The 19972-nt window shown below is 41.1% G+C and overlaps 1 protein-coding gene across 1 annotated transcript in view; it reads left to right on the forward strand.

Moving 5' to 3' along the window:
* Positions 1 to 19972, forward strand: part of SPTB (spectrin beta, erythrocytic) — a 194161-nt gene that overhangs the window by 85417 nt on the left and 88772 nt on the right. Inside the window, exons 8-12 of the mRNA XM_069208909.1 lie at positions 630 to 742; positions 3561 to 3748; positions 6343 to 6460; positions 12900 to 13058; positions 14222 to 14524. Of these exons, the coding sequence (XP_069065010.1) occupies positions 630 to 742; positions 3561 to 3748; positions 6343 to 6460; positions 12900 to 13058; positions 14222 to 14524 (881 nt within the window). The remainder of the gene's footprint in view (positions 1 to 629; positions 743 to 3560; positions 3749 to 6342; positions 6461 to 12899; positions 13059 to 14221; positions 14525 to 19972) is intronic.

Genomic DNA, 19972 nt, shown 5'->3' on the forward strand with positions numbered 1-19972 from the left:
TATTTACAGCTGATTGCCAAAGATTACTACTTTCTCCAAAAAAAAGAATATCAACCTTTAAACAGTTTTATCAAATAAGAAAACGGATGATGGAAGATAGAACCCACCATCCGTCTTACCGCCCTGGGTGTCTGCTACTCACTGCTTCAAATGCATCCACATGGGGAAATCCCAGGTGAACAAGCAGGAACATGGAAACACCCGACTTCAAAAAGAAAAGCTCCGGTCCTCACGAGATCCTCAGAATAGTGAGCAGTGAGAACTGGGTGGGGTCACTTAAATAGACTTGTGCCCCGCCCCATGTGCCACACCCAAAGTGCCCCGCCCAAGATGGCTGTTATAAAGGTACTTGGGACCAATGCCATGAATAAAAGATAATGTTCATATAGCGCGCTGCAGCAGCTACTAGACTGTGTGGTGGAAACAGTAATGCACGGATTCTGGTATCAGGCAGGCCCTGGAGCGCACCAGCAGCTCATGGTGTTGACAGATACAGACAATGAATAATTTATTGACTTTTAAAAATAGGCATGTGGTTCACCACTGTTTGACTTCATGGACAGTCACATCTACTCACCAAAATATGTCCCTGCCCGCAACAGCCTGGCTAAATAAACCTTATTTTACAGACGTGTTCACTGAAAATCCGGATGAGAAGTCCATCATCACCTACGTAGTGGCGTTCTACCATTATTTCTCCAAGATGAAGGCTTTGGCAGTTGAAGGCAAGCGAGTAGGCAAGGTAAGGCAGGCTTTACTTGGTTTATGATTTTTCTGTTTGTTTTTAGGGGTGGGCTTTTAAACAACCATTCAGCCTCACATTCAGTGAGCCCAGGCTTTAGATTTTTCAGACATTTCTACCTTTGTTTCTAATGCACCACTATTTAACCTATAAGGCAAGTAACTCTCTTGGTACCCAATTATAAATTGCATTACAATAATTCCAAATTACTCTTATTTCACCTTACTTTTAAGCTTTTAGATAGTGCCATCAAAGAGAAAATTGCTATTATCTATGTATCATATATTTACTTTTTAAAGTTCTATTCTGGTTGTGAACCAGGATAGGAGATTCCAGTGATTTTACAAAGAACATGAGCAATACCTACAGCAGGTTTATGCTATGAAGTTTGGATTTACAGTAGATATATTTAGGCCAATATGTGTTTGGTTGTCTCTGATTGTGTGACCATAACTTACACCGGCCCAACCAGCCTCCCACAAGGATAAATCAATGAAAAAATACATTGATCTCTCTATTGGATTTATAAGTCAGATGTTAGCAGCACTAACTGAATATGTAGCAAAATTGGCTAGACAACATGAGTAGAAGTGATATTAGTTAAACACTCTGACAAAGGACCCTAGCTCCTACTCACTATTGAGATGCAAGAAGCCCAAAACCTGTCCAAAACGCAAGTCATCCGAGACCAGTCTGTGGTTGCTTTTGCTCTAATACAGAGGGGACATAGCCTCGTAGCATGGGTTGGAATGCTTCTATTGGCGCAGGAACAAGGTTAATTTGCATTAGATCATTTCTAGAATGGTACAATGAGGGACAAGGATGGACTACATCTGTATTGTAATTACCAGTGGCTGAAATCAATTAAATTGTGATGCTACATTCATTTCCTGAGAACGAGGCACTGGAGTGGGGGGGGAGGGAAGGGCATGGTCCAGATATAAAAATGGGGTTCAGGCAACCAACAACAGAGTGCCCGGCAAAGGCTATGATGGGGCCTGCAGCAGGCTGGAATCTAAAATGAGGACAAATGCAGCACACCCATCCAAATGTCAGTGATCATACAGATGACCTAGAAAACCAAACAGGTCCCAAGACTCTGGCCTTCTCAGGCTCCCTCCTAGTTCAGATGGCTTGGCTGGACGCAGGCCACGTTGTCGGGGCAGCCTGCACAGAAGCACGTCCTATGGTTATTTGGCTAAAAACGATGGCCTCTGGATTTCCCAGCTGGAATGGTGCAGCTTGTCCCATTGCAGTCCCAAGGAGGTCCTGTTCTTCATAAAACTTCAAATTTGCGTACATGCTTGTAGCACGTGGTACACTGCCTGGCTCCTAGATGTACACTTATTGTGAAGGGATGAAATACCTTGGCTCTGTGGCTCTAACAACACAGCTCTTCTCAGCGTGACTGTCATTGGTACAATCAGTACGTGAAGAAGTTGAGCTCTGCAACCAAAACTGTTGGGATCCCTTGGGAGATCCCAAAACATCAAAGCATGGGCTTAATGCTAAGGAGCCCGGCACCAATTAATCTTCTGTGCCAGACTGTGCATTTGCCTTACATGCACATCAAAACCAGGTCTCTAGGTACATAGATTTTGCCTTCCTCAAGGCCAAGCCCTCCCATTTGTCCACAAAATCTTCTGATTAAGAGCATCAAGCAACTGTGCAAAGCAGCAAAAACGCAGTCCACTTATTTCATTAGTGTGCTTCCAGGTTAAACAGCCATAGTAAAAGATTGATTGATCACCTTTATCCAAAACTAATGAATATACATATGATTACCATTCAGATCCATGGTATGTAAAGATTGCTTGTGAATAATAACTTTGGAGATCTTAAATTCTTAACTCGAGTCACACCTACAGGATTCAAGAATTGTCAGTGCCTATTTGAAGGATTAATTTATGTGGTTGAAAATGTGGACCTCCAAACAAAGCTTTCCCAAAGATGTGTATGGTGATAAACAAAATCTTCTTTCTTAAGGTCATAATGTTTGGTATGATGTGGTAATATGGGGCTTTTTTGCTGACATCATGTTATACAAGCATATTTCAGTTTCGGCTGCCTTTTGTCCACTAAATTAAACATTTTACACGTGTGCCATACATTCCTATCCACGTCTTGGGCATTTTGGAGCAGTTGGTGCAACTTATCCCACCTTTGGGCCTGGTTTGATAACCTATTAAGGTGTAAGTTAGGTGTTCCCATAAGTCTATCACATGCACTTCTAGACTCTTGCACAGGGTTCTAAAGTATGTTACTTTGTGAGGTTTCAGGAAATATCCACTGACACTCCTCCAACACTTCTCTTTTTAATAGTTAAGGTCCTTTTAACTGACACCCTTTCGCACTTATCTCTTGGTTATGAGCTTGTTCTAAAATATTTGCAAACATTTTCTATAAGTAACTTGGAAATTCTTGAGTTATTTCTTGCATGATATAGCGAATTACATTTAAGTTATGCAAGCATGAAGGAGTGAGTCTCACTTATCCTAGAAAAAGCTTTGTACATCTAGGCCAGTGTTGACTGTCCCTGAATATAAGACCATCTAATCTCATATCCTGGGCAGTTGTGCCCGTCTTCATTCCTAATAAATTCAATACTGTAGTACTGTTTGAGTAAAATCAGTGCATCATTAACAATGTTCCTATGTCCCATGCCTGTGTAAAATAGACATAAAAAATCATTTAAAAAATATGATGACTAATTATGAGGTGGACCACTGAAGGGGTTGTCCAACAGGGTGAATGTAGGGTGATATGCAGGTAGATGGTATTATTATACGTCAGATAATGACTTTCTGTAACGTTGAAGGTTTTGGATCATGCCATCGAGACAGAGAAGATGATTGACAAGTATGGAAGGCTGGCGTCGGATTTGCTGAAGTGGATTGAAAAAACCATTACTATCCTTCAAAGTCGTAAATTTGCTAACTCGTTGACTGGCGTACAACAACAGCTCCAGTCATTCAGCACGTACCGAACTGTGGAAAAACCTCCTAAGTAAGTAGCATTTTGAAAATACCTGGGGGCAGAAACCATTGTGGGGTTCATGTTAGAAATTACATGATTAACAAAAAAATCCCTTAATCAATGGAAGTGGTCTGTTCTGTTTCCTTGTCTGTTAAATATCATAAATAAGGATTTATGACGTATCATTGGTGTCGGGGTAGCAGCTGTGCCATCACACTTCCTATTACCCCAGTGACATCACATGGTTGACACCATATCCCACTCTTAGATTCTTAATGGCCTCCTTTTTGCTTTTGAGAGGGAGAGGAAGTGAAATTAATAGGAACTTCTCTTTACTTTCTGTTTCTACCACTGCCTTTGTGACTTCTGAGACTAGGAGTACAAGGGGTAAGGGCAAACTAGAGGTAGTAGCTGCTGCCCCTCGCTTGCTGTAATTGACCTCCATGTTTTTGTAGATGGGTACTTGCTACAATGACAGAGACACACGGGGCAGGCCATTCACAGCTAGAAGTAGGAGTGATTCTGTATGATGTCACACACAAAAAGATTTCTGGGTCGATACAGAAAGGCATTTATGAGTACTTAAAGTAGAACTCAAACATAATTTTATGAATTGTTTGATAAATATTGGCTTCCCTCTGAATTTCTATTTCTTTTCCACAGGAGTTTAATATACGCCTCCACACCCATATTTTTATTGGATAGTAGCTTCAGATGTCTTCAAGTATGAATTCTCATATATTTGAAGCATTTTGATCATTATTAGAACTTTGGAATGCTGGGAGTTCCTCCATTGAAGACAATGGAATAGCTCCGGGCTTATAACGCTGGAATAAGCTCGGGCTCCAACATTACAATGTTTGTCTTTATGTTTCCCCCTTTTTAATTTAGAACATTCTACCCTTAGTAGGTGGAATGTTCTAATAGCCTTATAGCCTTTCTGCCTTGGGCTATACTGTTGTTGAAGGTCCTTTCCCTTGTTATAGAGGCCTTGCCGAACAACCAGTATAGCGCTCAGCAGTGGGCTAGAAGGCTATAATACGTCTTAATGAACAGCATGCTGACTCACTTTGGTGAAATGTTTGCATTCTAAAAAGAAATTAAATTCATTAGCAAATATGGCAATGAAGGAACTGACAATTCTAAGAAACCTCCTGATTCCTGGAGAGGAAATATATTATTATCGAGGATGACACAGTACTAATCTCTTAAAGAGCATCACAATCCTATGTAGTGTGGATTCGATGTAGGTTACCACAACTGTACAGAAATTGTGTAAAGCCAGGGTATGCATTGCTTGGCCAAGGATCTAATTGATGATCTGTAAACACAGTAACTTTTGTAGAATCAAGATTGGCATTTATGGATTCCTTTGGGTCGTCCACTTGTCACGATCTGATTGCTTCTTACCGCGATTGTCTGTTAATCTCGAGGCACCACCTGGTCTCTTGCTGGTTCTGGACTGACCAAGGTAAGGGTGACCCTTTCCAGTAGCCACAGTCCAGCTGATAGAGTAACACCAGGCAGACAGTGACCTCCAGAAGGAGTCCCAGAGTTAAAAACCCAATCCTGGGAAAAACCTCAGAAGCAAGGAACTCCTGAAAAAGAGGTAAGAAAAAAGAGAAGCGTAATATGAACTGAAAACAGCAAAAACGGCAGACAAGAAAAAACAGAAGTCCACAAAATCACCAGATACAGGAGCGAAGAGCACTATCAGAACGGAAGTGTTTGCAACGCAAGGAACAGAAGACAAACTGTGCGTATATACTGGCAAACAGGAAGTGACACACAGGAAGTTCTGAAGACACCATCTTGAATTGGGAAAAGCCACATTTGAGTGAATGGAAAAATAGCCATGGTGTAAAAGAGGAAGCAAAGCATGCAGGGAAGGAAACACAGACTCCTGGGAAGAAGAAAAGATGGCTAAGAGGAAAACCATAAAGAAAGAGAAAACAATAAAAACGGCAGAAAGAATAGGTAAGAGAGATTATAAGGGCAAAAAGCGGGTGCAGCGAAAGCAAAGAAAGATGTACCAGTCGCGTAGACCAAAAAATAGGCATCAGCCCGAAACGTGGCCTGGACCACTGATCTGACCGCGGTCCGCAATTGGGGGGTCGCAGCGTCACACCACTTCGCCCTATGTTGTATATTGCAGCTGCATGTTCCTGTCTATTTTCTAATTTTTAAGTTGAACACTACCCAGGATGGCTTAATTTAAGTGTATGCTCCACACACTATCTTCCATGGTTGAATTTTAACTGGTTACATGTGATTTTGCAATTATTTAAATTTTTTATACTGGTTGTATGATGATAGGTTTTCATCCATATCCAGTGATTTTATAATGACCAAAACCTTATGATGCCACTTCCTGTGAAGCCACTGAAACAAACTCATATAGTAATAATACTTTCTGTGATGTTATTAGGAGGCCAAAGACTGTGTGATGTCACTTCTGCTTTCCCTTAGTAATTCTACACCTGCCCAGCAAACAGGTTCTGAAGCAGTGAATCCTTCTTTTCGATGTACATTTTTCATTAATTAAAACATTATACAGCTTAGTTGCAACTCTGAAATGTACCATACATTAAAAATAATAATTAAATTGTTCTGTTGTGTTACAGGTTTCAGGAAAAGGGAAATCTTGAAATTTTGTTGTTCACAATTCAGTCCAGAATGAGAGCAAATAATCAGAAGGTGTATACGCCTAATGATGGGAAGCTGGTATCTGATGTCAACAGGGTAAATTGATGGACATTTATTTATCTTTTTAGTTTGTATTTTTTCCAAATATAGATGATCATTTGTTTTTAATGAGTGCATTCCACTAGAACTCATAACTGTATCTGAAACATATAACTATAGTCCTCTCTCTCATACAGAACAATGAACTGTGTTAATTTTTTCTCATTGTTTATGAACTGCTGATATTCTCAAAGTATCTCTGATTTTAAATGTTCTCATAAAATTTTATCTGCTTTGGAAAATATATTTTTTTATAAGGAATTGATGGCAGACCTTCTTAATCATATATTCTTATATCATATATTAACAGTTTAAAATGTAATTCTTAAATATTTCTAATATTTCGCCATTACTTTGTTATTTGTATCACATTTTATCTGTGGTGATCATCATTGAATGAGTTTTATTTTTTTAACTCTCCCCATAATGTTGATTCTAATCCTTAACTTGAAATCAAACTTTGTGAATGTTCCCCTTGATTACTATGCTAGTCTTAATTATCACCAAGAAGTCCAATGCTACAAATTGCCCCATTGATTGACATTCATCCCAATTCATCACCAGAAGATACACTTTGGTAAAATTTCTCATTTGGTTGACCTAATCCTAATTACCAACTCTTACATTCTCCCTGCAGTTGATATCCTAGGCCAATGGCCTGATTTAAATCTTAGTGAATGGGATATTCCGTCACAAACATGATAGATATCTCGTCCACCGTTTTACGAACCCCATAGGATATAATGGAATCGCATTACCGTGGACAGGATATCCATCACATTTGTGACAGAGTAGTCCCTTCCACAAAGATCTAAATCAGGCCCCTGACTGTCACCACAAGTTTTCTTAGGTTAGCATTCTCGTTTCTCTGTGCAGACCTATTGACACATTCAAAGATGAGCACATGTGCTGTTTTCATAATTTTTTGACTGTGCCACATGCTGTTTTACTCTTTGTCTGACTCGAGGATTGGAATTTGTAGAAATTAGATGGTTTACAGATATTTTACTATCACAATATTATCCTACTCAACTTACATGGTTTACAGGGCTTCATATTTTATGGCGCGAAGAGAACCTGTTTTAACAATGTACCGTTAACTTTACAGCTTGCTAATTTAGTAGCTGTTGTGATAAATGTACATACCACTCACCCTTTACATCTCAATTTCAAATGCAGAAAAAGCTAAAACTCTGAATAACCAAGTGACAAAAAAAAACATTCTTGGCAATGCCTCTGGGCATCCATGTCCTTCAGAAGTGATTGCCTGCCGCTGTTGGGTCATTGCTCATGTGCCAGTCAATCTTGTGTTTTCCGATGTGGTCACTTGTCGCAGTCAGATCTTGTCTCTATTGTGTCTTCTTTTGTGGTCATGTGACACATTTAGAAGATCTTAATACAGCAACTGCGGCTTCCTCTTATGCCTGCCAACACGGCTGTGTGCTGCACTTGGCGGGCTTTGAATCGTCATAGCCTGATTCCAGATGGTTATTTCTTTTTCCCATAAAATCCATGTAAGACATTATTATGAGATAAGGTATTTTTAAACATATGCTGATATTTAGCTTCACAGCCTATGGGTAGAAATTAATTCCTATTGATCTTGTTCTACCTCTTCCTGGTTAGGAATACAACAGCATATGTTCCATAGAAATTGATCTGCTTGTTACCTTTTTTTTCTGGAATCCACTTTTTCCTCTGAATGTTTTGCCTTTTTTCAGACTCCAATCCTACTTCAATCTGGATTTCAGAGAGATAACAGGGAGTGGCAGACCTTATCTCTGTGTCACGAAAAAGCCTCCAGCGTTACCAAATAATCTAGCTTTTGGCACGTGAAGCCAAAGACTTGTATGTTAAAAAAATCACACGGTGCTTGTTTCAGTACATTAGGAAAAAGTAACACCTGAATAGTGGCAGAAGACCCGATGGGCAAAATTCCTCTTCTGAAGAAAAATAGTAGGAGCAGAAGCTGGAGACTTTGGGTACCCAATCACAGTGTGGCACATAGGTTAGGGCATAACAAAAACAAGTCTTATGAGTGGGCATTAGTACAAAGGGTGTTGATAATGCTGAAAGAACCCCATCCTAGTTTGATGTTCACCTCTTTCAGACCTAGATGAAGAAATGGATTTTCTTGCTAAGGAGTTTAAGTCCCAAGTTTGGGATGAACAATTTAAATTCTGAGAACATATATTTTCTAAACTGTACTTCAAAGATAGGATTGTCTCACACAGCAATTAAAAAAAAAAAGTTTGTCTGACTCAACACCATACTATAGGATGTTTGCTACCCTTCCAAGGTATCTCAATGCTGGTATATCTGATGATCTCATCCAGCTGCTGGAAGTCAGACTACATCATCAAAGTAACAACGTCCTAAACTAGTGCAATCCTCAAGCAAGCACAAAGACTATCCATAGCTCCTGCCCAAAGATTTTATGTATTCAAGTTTTGGAGTGCTGGGAAAACGAGGCATAGAGATGAACTGAGCAGTTGCTGTCTCCTCACGTTGCAACAAAAAGGGGACGGTAACCAGATTATTAACGATAATCATTTCATCTAAGTGATGGTTCTTAGCAAAGCAAGCAGACAAACTGAGCCAGTGACTCTGATAAATGTACTTTGGTTTGAGATACCACAGTCCACGTAAACTGGAGATGAATTTGTCTCATTCTAGAATTTCCTAGCTAAAAAAAAGGAAGTTTGTGCAGATTAAGTGAAATCATTTGTCGACAGTGATTTGGTTTTTAGGTAACTGGACATGTACCTAGACATGTAAATTGAAACCAGAGATCCAACTTTTAAAGCGGTTGCACGAGGACACATATGCTCAGGTGAGATGGGGGAACCTAGGCGAATTAACGGAAAAAATCCCCATAAATAGGGGTGTTCGCCAGGGTTGTGTGTTGGCCCCATTTTTATTCTCTATCTTTATAAACGAGGTTGTACAGGTCTTAATGATGTGCCAGAATGATGCCCCCACCCTATGCGCTCAAAAAATTCCAATCCTCCTTTTTGTCGACGATTCTCTTCTTATTTCTAAATCTCCCATGGGCCTTCAAACTCTTATCAATAGATTTAACTCCTTTTGTCGAGACTACGGCCTAGAGGTAAACCACAAAAAGACCAAGCTAATGGCGTTCCGCTCAGGAGTGCGGAAGAAATGCACTATTCAGCTAGAAGGGAACCTTCTGGATAAGGTTTCCTCCATAGACTACCTGGGCGTAAGGATTGCTGATAATTTAAACTGGGGAGAACAGATCAATAAAAGTGTGGGTCGCTTGCAGCATGGTGCGGCATCAATCCTGTGCTTCTATAGGGGTACTACAGCAAAAATTGTCTCCCCGGCGATCAAGATCTACACCGCAAGAGCACAGGGTGCTGCCGCATATGGAGCAGAGGTCTGGGGTTTTTCTGACTATAACAGGCTCACTATTAGCGAGAATAGTTTTGCGAGGTCCCTGTGTGCTTGTCCTCCTAGTACTCCACTGATACCTCTGTTCTTAGACTTGGGCCTGAGACGCATAGCCGATATAATTATCTTAAGACCATTATTATATTGGATACGACTATGGACCAACCCTGAACTAGACGTTTATAAGACCTCACTCCATGACCTGCTAATGTGTCCCAATTCAACCTCCATTCCCTGGGTCAAACATGTATCCAGTTGGTTTAACAAACTCGGCCTCAATCACTTTTGGGAGGAACCCCACAAACTAGAAAAGGCTCACTCCATTGCACTGAAACGCATATATTGGTCCTATGTATGTAATGACTATATTACCCACAGAACTTATGGCACCTTAACAAATCGTTTCATAGATTTTAAATGGTATCCTCAATTTGAACCATACTTAGATAATATTCCTGACATCCTCGGCAAAAGCTTATATGCCAGATTCCGTTTTGGGTCGCTGCCGTTGAAGACATTGATGTGCAGATGGGGTACAAAAACAGATACAAGTACATGCCCAGCTTGTGGTGCAAAATCTGAAACGATTGAACATTTTATGTTTCTTTGCCCTGCATACTCCCTTCCTAGGTCCAAGTGGATTAGTCATATTTGCCGCGATATGGGGATAAGAGATTGTGCCTCTGCTTTAAGGATTTTAAAAAGTCATCATTCCACGGTTTTAATACTTGCTGTCAGCAAATATTTATTAGCAGCATGGCGAATACGTAACTCCATTGTAAAGACTGTGTTCTGATCTAGAGCCTTCTTAATTCTCTTACTCTTACAAGAAATATAGGAAGTGGGTTGAAACTGTATTATGTGTATTATGTGTACCGAGAATTTTTAATTAGACTATGTTTTTAGGAACCCATGTTCCATAATAATTTTTATCTATGTTTTATAATATTATTACCATTATTGCTTTTATCTCTATTCTTATTATTATTGTATTTTTGCTTTGATGATCGACTGATCGAATAAAGCATGTGCTAAACAGAAACCAGAGATGCCAATATTGGTAGACATTTCTAGCAGAGGTCTCTGACAAATCTGTGTGCTCCCAAATAGACTATCTTCAGGCTGGAACAACAAACCAACCCAAAAAATGACAACCCACCATCCAGTCTAAGAGACTTCTATGATTTCAACTCCATGACTATTCTCTCAGTTGAGAGACAATTACTTTGGCACACCTGGGTAATTAATTATTTGTCCCTTTATGATAAATCTGCTTTCAATAAACAGAAGAATGCCTGGTTCACTGGCTGCTGAATAGGGCTTTTGTTCAGTTGTTCTTGTCAGCGGTAATCTCTGAGAGGGTACCCTGCATTCATAGAGTGAATAAACAACCCGCTTCCCTTTGGGGGGGGGTCAGCGCAATTCTTCTATTTGCACCTGGAACAGAGAGTCGATGCGCTTAGCTTCCATGGGTCTAAGTTATGTTGTAACCAGAAATGAAGTGCATCTTTTGGCTTTAAATGTAATTGTGGCTGCCATCAAGTCCATACACCAGCAGTGCGACTTTGTTTTTTAAATGTTGAGAGTAAATATTCAGACCAATAGTCTCTAAACATTAGTATTCAAGACAGCTACAGGTCCAAAACCTCAGCATTTGTAACTTACATTTATGTCATTGAAAGTTTTGATGAATAGCAAAAAGACTTAGATTTGTTTTTTTATCAAAAACCATTTTTAACAACAGACATTCTTATTTTGCCAAGTACACCAACTGTGTATAATAGGCATTTAAGAGTCTGTAGAAACAGTGCATAGCTAGCTGTCTTAACAAATGATTCATTAGTCCCTCATACATTTCTGTGGAGTTTTCGCATACAGTATTTACTTGAAATCAACCTCCCTTTCCCCTAAGCATTCATGGTAACTCTTTCTAATGTAGTTATCTTTCCCATATCTTCTACCCAAACCTCTATTTTAAGCTTCCTGGTTGATTTCAAATTACTTAGCTCAATATGCTTTCCAGTGGTGAAACACCTTTTACAGGTCTGTAGTTAAAGAACATCAATGATGCATTGCTAAGCCATTTAAACTAAAGGTCTGATGATATTTTTGAGAAGGAGAATAGTAGCCAGATTTATTCTTTGTAGTATATCAGCCCTAAGATGTTCAACTTGACAGGTGCTGATCTGTACCGTTTATTATTACACCTATAAGCTTTAGTTTCCACATTTCATCTGGAACATATTACAGTCTAATGCATATCTAAAACTGTTTATATTTGTTTTGAGTCTTTTATTCAAGTTTAATTGTGCCATAGAGTTCCAAGTTACCTGATTGAGTCCCCAAAATTATGTTTTTTAATACTGCGTCACCTATAAGTCCTCTGAGGGTCATGATGTCAAAATATTCCTTAATCACCCTTTTCAATATATCATGATTTTATGGTTTGTACTTTGGGAGATGAGATTTCAATTTCAGAGTTTTAAATGGTTTTAATTCACCCAGTTCTATTAAATGAAATATAGTTCATTTTCCCAGTTCAGTTCAGTTTCGCAATTTCAGTGTTCTTCTGTCTCCTCTGATTTTCTTAGTTAGTTCACCGTTAGGGCCTGATTCAGATATTGGCAAATGGGTTACTATGTCACAACGATGACGGATATCGCATCTGCCAAAATCTAAACCCCTTTGGACATAATAGGATTTCGATTTCGGCGGACAGGATATCATTGTGACATAGTAACCCATTCGCCAATATCTAAATGATGCCCATAGTTGTCTTTTTTCTGTTTTATTGTTTTGTTGGATCATACATACAGTACAGAAGACATCTGTCAATTGCTCTGTCGACCAATGTAATATCTTTCAGAGTGTAGATACCCAGCTGTGCTATAATTGATTGGTATTTAATCACAATAACAGTCTATAATAAATAGCTCCATAACATACCAATATCAGTGCCCATACGCACACTACACCTTGGTCATAATGAAATTGAGGATTTGTGCTAACTGTTGTTTCACAGGCCTGGGAGTGCTTGGAGAAGGCTGAACATGAACGTGAACTAGCTCTGAGACAGGAACTCATTAGACAAGAGAAACTGGAACAAATGGCGAGACGGTTTGATCGCAAGGCAGCTATGCGAGAGGCCTGGATCAGCGAAAACCAACATCTTGTTTCACAGGTAATTTCCAAGAATAGATACAAAAACATTGGTAAAGTCATTGCAGAGTACTAGATCTGTAGAACATGCAATGGGTACATTTGACTAAATGAATATGATCAAATATTAGAGTACCTCTTAAAAGTTTATAAATTAATTTCAGATTGCTGGCCTTCAGATGTATGGGTAATTGGTCTAGCCGGCTTTAGGTTGCCCACTAAATATTAACCTGGGTTTGAAGGAAAGTGGAAAGGACCCCATTCCCAGGACCCACAGATTTTTCTGACATTTTAAAAAAAGAGTGTTTTGCTGCCCTTTTCTGTTAATTAGCCTCTTGGTGGGCCAGATCCTGGAGGAATTGGGGGCTTTAATAAAGGAGAGGGCGCCACAGCCCCCCCCCCCCCCCCACTTCTTGGGCCTCTATTAACTCCGGGGGCCGTTACCTCCCCAGGGCAATCAGAATGAAAAATGCACAGGGGCCCTCCCACTCCCGGGGACTACCACCTACCACCTCCCTGGGGCAAAAGAAAATTTTCATATGGGGGAGGCCCTGTGGCCTTTCTCAGAGCCCTGAGGAGCGCTACCTCCCGGGTTAAAACTCGAGACTCCCGGCTCAACACTTTTGCCAGTTTAACTAGTGGATCACAGCTCTTCTTAAAGTTTCATTTGTTTCAATTGTGTAATCACCACTGCAGTTTGTAATGCTACATGTGTATATATATATATATATATATATATATATATATATATATATATATATATATATATAATTTTTTTTTACTTAAAAAAATGTGAGCCTAAATAAAACGTCCCCGTAACCAGAGTATCACATAAAGTCTGACTAGTATCAATGAGCACTATTCAGGCATATCTACTACCTGATGTACCAGGCACATGCATAAGAGATACCATTTGCCAGACAACGCAGGCCACCTGACGCCTTGTCTAGCACTGAAAAACATCACACCACTGCATATGATCAAGACAGTTCTAAAATTCTGAACATGCAAATCATTATACAGTCATGAGGTAGGAATACCAAACCAAAGATAATTCTGATGTATGGTCATCAGGCCACATTTCAGAAGCCTTTGCACGACCATCCTAGGAAAAAAAGAGCTGCACGTATGATGTCTTGAACCCAGACTCACTTTACAATTATTTCTCCTTTTCCTTTTGTGTAGGATAATTTTGGATATGATTTGCCGTCTGTGGAAGCAGCAAAAAAGAAACAGGAAGCCATTGAAACCGATATTGCCGCCTATGGTGAGCGGGTGCAGGCAATTGTGGATGTTGCGGCAGAGCTGGAAAGGGAGAGGTACCATGATGTAAAGCGCATCAATGTACGAAAAGATAACATCCTGCGCCTTTGGGATTACCTGCTGGAGCTACTGAAGGCACGGCGGGGAAGACTGGATATCAACCTCACTCTTCAGAGGCTCTTCCAGGAGATGCTGGAAATAATTAACTGGATGGATGAGATGAAAGTAAGTGAATGAATGATTTTATATTGTACATTTCTTTGACCATAATTTCTTGGAAGACCTTCCATCTGGGAGGATTGGATGTATTTAGACAGGGCAGACAGGATTTTTTCTCTCTATAGATGGTCCCTCGGAGCCCAAACTCTAGAGGAATCTTTTGAATATGCAGTACTCTCCTCCTTTGAAGTTGCATAGTGTCTGGCTTTTCTATTGTAAATGTGGACTGATGTGCAGATGGTGTATTCAAGCATTGCTTTTATGAAGTAGTTTGGGCTCTTCTGGAGATGAACCATTGGATTTTGAGGTAGATTATTCTAGGAGGGATTGACATACCAGTCTCTTGGCAGCATGAACCTCTTGATGATGAGAGATGCTTTGTTTCAACAGGTTGTAGGAGAGGCATACATTGATATTCATTCCCACAATGAGTGGCTATGCCTCTGGCCCATACAACACATACTAGAGAGGTAACTGTAAGATGTGTTGACAACAGATGCAATATGCACTTTGTGAGCCATGTTTTGAGTTGATTTCGACTTCTATGATTTAAACCTTTTGATTCGGGGGAAGGTTTTGGTTCATGAAGAAGGTTGTTCTGTGTGTAAGGGCTGCTGGTGTGTAGTGGCACTGTGGCACAGAAAGCTACGTTCTGCAGGTATTGTTCTTTCTGACTTGCAGACTTCAGAACTGACATAGGCAAATGAACATTAAGTAGACTTTTGGCGCTATTCTACTTCTATGTCTAGGTACTAGCAATGGTGTTTCAAGACTTGTCAGTGCTTAAACAGTTTAAAGCATAGCCAGCAACATAAAACAAAAACTATGAAAAAAACTATTTACTTCCTTGTAATGTCCACACCTTTTGCCTGCTGAAACTGGTGTTAATTGCTGAAGGCCTCCTCTTTTTTACAGCGCAAATATTGTAAAGAGGCCATGGGTTCCATTGTCAAATTCAATAGTCCTTTCCCTATTAAGTTGCAGAAGGGTTGCTCCTGTAAACCTTAATTTTAAGGTTTCTGTAAGTCTGCTGAAGGGATATCAGCATATCCTCCAGAGGTCATCAGTGCAATGACAGCCTGAAGAGCTATATATATTTTCAATCAAAATAAGAGAGAGGGCCCCACGTATCAAGGGGACAGAGCACAGTATCTGAGAAGCAGCTGGTGCTGTTACAATTTCATGTAATGTCCAGGAAGGAGTGCAATATGGTGTCTACATAATTCGCTACCGAAAGGAGTCGTGTTATTGAAATTGTAACAGCACCAGCTGCAAATACAGCTATATGCGGAGGAGATTATTCCCCTTTCATTGAAGTTGGAAGCGTGCATCAACGGGGCACATTTCTAGACAAGGAGGATAATTTACCTGGTCTATTATTTGGAGTATTTTTTATTTGTGTAAGGTCACAGTCTTTGGATTTTATTTTGGGGAGTGTGTTCCGTTCTGTCCTGAGGAAGGTGGTATTCAATCAGTTAACCACTGAAACGTGTTGACACTTCAAGTCATTTGAATCTGTCGAAAAAACCCAGATATGACTAGTGAAAGTTGCACAACTCAGCGGCAGTAAAAGCTTTAAGGGCGCAAGTTCAGAAATTAACAGTCGGTGTGCAGCATTAAAGGCACAGCTCTCGGAACTTTACTGAAATGTTTAATATGTTTTTAGAAGTAAAGACTGGTGATAATGCGGCTCCTCAAAAAATTCCCTATGTCAAGACAAAAGTGTCATTCTTTGAGGGTGGTGCCACAGAGCTTCTCTCAGTATTGTGTGTCCAATGGGGATTTGGGGGCAGCCAACGGGGAAATGGAGCAGTCCAACGACTGCTCTTGGGTTGGGGCTACTTTTGTAGCCCAAGAGGGTTGAAAGCTGACATTTTGAGTTACCACCACCAATTTGTATTGGAGACATGGTGGCTGGAATATAGTCAGGGAACGTTTGTGTCGTGGCAGTTTGTTGGGCATTTGAAGGGAAAAAATATAGGGTGAGGGGTATATCATTTTAGACTTGTGTCTATATTAGGGCTTCTGAAATGTTGGCGATGCCCAAGGACGAGATGGTGGTGCAGGCGTTGCAGCTCCTGGAGGCCGCTCATTAGTCAAAGTCCAAAGCACAAATTAAACCAGACATTTATTAGCCGATGAGGAAATGTGGTCAATATTCAGGTCAAAGACCCCATGTGTAATAATACATCCAAGAAGCAACCAGCAGCCGACACGTGTTTCGTCTCCTAGACTTTGTCAAGGCATAAAGTATACAACTATAGACAAGAGTAGGTATTGGAAAAAGGAGGTCCAACGGAGGCGTGTCTGGTATACAGCCTCAACGGTAGCCAATGTAATCCAAAAATTTGGGAGTGAGGATTGCCCTGATAAGCCAAATGCTGAGCGATAATGCCGTGCTTCCAGCATCGGTGAGAAGTCAGTGACTTCTCACTGATGCTGGAAGCACGGCAATCCTCACTCCCAAACTTTTGGATTACATTGGCTACCGTTGAGGCTGTATACCAGATGTATTAATACACATTGTTACACTTTTGTTCATTGTCAAAACTAGACTATGCATCAGTTTTCCCATATTTATGTTTTTCACGCAAATCTTATTAAAGTGCTTTGTCCTTATCAATCCTGCAAATTGGTGTATTAAAATTAAGGGGGTCATTCTGACTATGGTAGTAACTGAACCGCCGTCTTTTAACCGCCATATAATGAGTGTGGCGGTTTGGCCTGTGCCAAACCATCATTTCCCCGTTCCTACCACCAGGGCAGTTGGACCAGCCGGGCCTGAGACGAGCATCTCCGACCCAGCGGGCCACCCAATACCACCGCTGGTATTCCGAGTCACCTTTCCGCAAGGGATTCTGTGGCAGTAGCACCGCCATGAAATCCCTGGCAGAAAGTCCACCGGCAACAGGAATTTGCATTTCTGTTGCCGGTAGATATCTCCCCCATCCCCCCACTCCCAGTAGTGACCCCCCCAAGACTCCCTCCCGGTAGTGACCCCCCACCCTCCTCGATCCCCATACTTAAATCCGCTCCCTGCATACACAATGTACCCACAGACATGCACACATCGACAAACACACTCACAGCGCCCTTACACTCACACGCACACACACGCGCATCACCATCACCACATTTACACACAGACACACACACGCACACACAAACACTCCCCTCCCACCCCCGCATTCATGACACGAATACACACACTCACACACACCCATACACACACCCCACCCCCTTCCCTTGCGGCGGACACTTACCTCGTCTGACGAGGTGCTCCAACCTGAGGGGACGGAACCCGGCTCTCCCACTGCCAGCCCCACCCCGCCATCAGGACACAGCCAGGACGTATTATGGGGTGTAATATGGCTGGCGGAGTCCTTTTGGCGGGACGGGCCCGGCGGTGGAACCCCCTCTGCACTGCCGACCGCCAGCATGACTACTGGAAGATTTCCACCCAGATTGAGGCGGAAATCCTTCATTACTCGGAATCTGGCACCGTGACTTCGGCGGTCTAAGCAAAAGACCGCTGAAGTCTGAATGAGCCCCTAAATGTGCATAGTCCTACGAAATCAGGCCAGTTGGCTTGCTAGAATTTAATAGGATAATAATTGTATCTTCCAAGGTCCTAACAGTCAGTTATCTAATACCTTTCCTGGTATGAGGAGGAACTCTATATAACCCAGTAGATTTTGGGAGAGCATAGCCATTGTAGTGATATCCATTCAATAAAGGGCCACATGCTATGTCAAATCAATCTTTGTAACATGGAGTTGAAATGGTACCAAATCGCAGAGGTCCATCCTCATAATTGACAGAGCTAAGTGCCTCCCATGCCCTTGGCATCTTCTCCCACAGCATGAAGGGAATTTTTCGAGTTATTCTGTTCAGGATCATTGTGGTGCACGTGGCAGGCCGAAACAAAAAAGATAGCTGGTTGAAATGGTGCCAGAAGAGCCACACTAAATTGTACAAACCCTCAGGTGCCATTTCTAGTGGAGTCAGATCTGCCTCAAGGTTTCTCTAATAGTGGAACATGTTATGGCTCTGCCATCAGGAAAGCTGTATTCTACCTAAGTGTAAATTATGTTAGGGTAATAAAAGACTGCAGACAGGACATCTGACAATTTTTGTCAGATTGCCTGTTACAACTCTCTTCTAAATTGGGTAGTATTGTTTTTACTACCCCTAAAGATTGTTGAAGTGCTTTACTGGGCGTTGCACTCTTCTCTGGAACCCAAAGTGGTTACATTAGTGTTTTTTGATTAATTGGTTTAGTCTTGTGTTCTCAGAAGAAATACTTAAGAGCATTTCCCTAGTTTCTTTGCAGTGAATACTGACACATTTTGACTATGAGCAAAGTCAGGGTTTGTGCCAAACATTACAGCCCCTTTAAAGGAACTGCAGTCTCCCTGTAGGCGCCACTCATCCACTTTCTCTATGATATACTGATTTCTGACTTTCCCCTGGCCTGGGGTTATATGATTTTTGATTAGAGAGATGCCAAATAAAGTGTGTCCTTACAGCTCTAGAACAATCAATTTGTGTGATCACTCAGGAGCTATGTGATACCAGTGGAGTGGATTGTCTAATCCGCACTTAAGCCCTACCTCTATGCTCTATCGAGAGACATGTTTCTCTGCAGGCATTTAATACCACTTTTCTAGGCCCTCATGGATTCCAGGAAGGCTTACACAGTGCAGCACTGAAAAGTCAATCAGCTCTAGTGCTCTTGTAGCCCCAAAAACCTTCAATGGTAATAATATGTGCATATACAGGGAATATCAGTATACAATTAGTACAAGGATAAAGGACTGTGCCCACTTTTTTCTAGTAGGAAGTTGGACTTTTGGGGCTGTTTCACAAAGGAATGTATGAACATGTAAAATCATACTCTTGAAGGACTCTTTCCCATAATCATAAATCATTTTGTGAATAGCAAGATATGCTCTCAATGGGCTCCAAATGCCGTGGGACCAGACATAACAGGTTGGAACATAGAATTCGTTTCCACTTGTTCATCACAATCTTCCATGTTCATGATATAGTCTATCACCATGGCTCCCAGTTGTAGGAAATATGATCCTCTGGCCTTAGCTGAGGGATGTAAGGACCCAAATCAATGGGTATGGATGAAAATAGACCTCTCATACTGCCTCAACCGTGGGCTGAACATCTCTAGATGGCACACTACCCATAGTCCTCTAGGTTCAAACAGTATGATGAGAAGGTTAGGTAAATGTATGGACGTCGAGTCACTAAAACTCAAGGGGTCGCAGAAGAGACATCACACACTCTCTGAGCATCAGTGACTTCAGTTAACTACTTTTCCTGTGCTTATCCGCTCACTAGCCTCTTGTTTGCTCCTGAAGGCCCAGAGGATGGGCAAACACTACACACTGCAGGAGGTAAGCAGTTCCATCAGAGCTCTCTTCATGCCTCTTTACACAA

This window comes from Pleurodeles waltl, chromosome 9, assembly GCF_031143425.1.
Source record: "Pleurodeles waltl isolate 20211129_DDA chromosome 9, aPleWal1.hap1.20221129, whole genome shotgun sequence".
In the NCBI taxonomy this organism is placed as follows: domain Eukaryota; kingdom Metazoa; phylum Chordata; class Amphibia; order Caudata; family Salamandridae; genus Pleurodeles; species Pleurodeles waltl.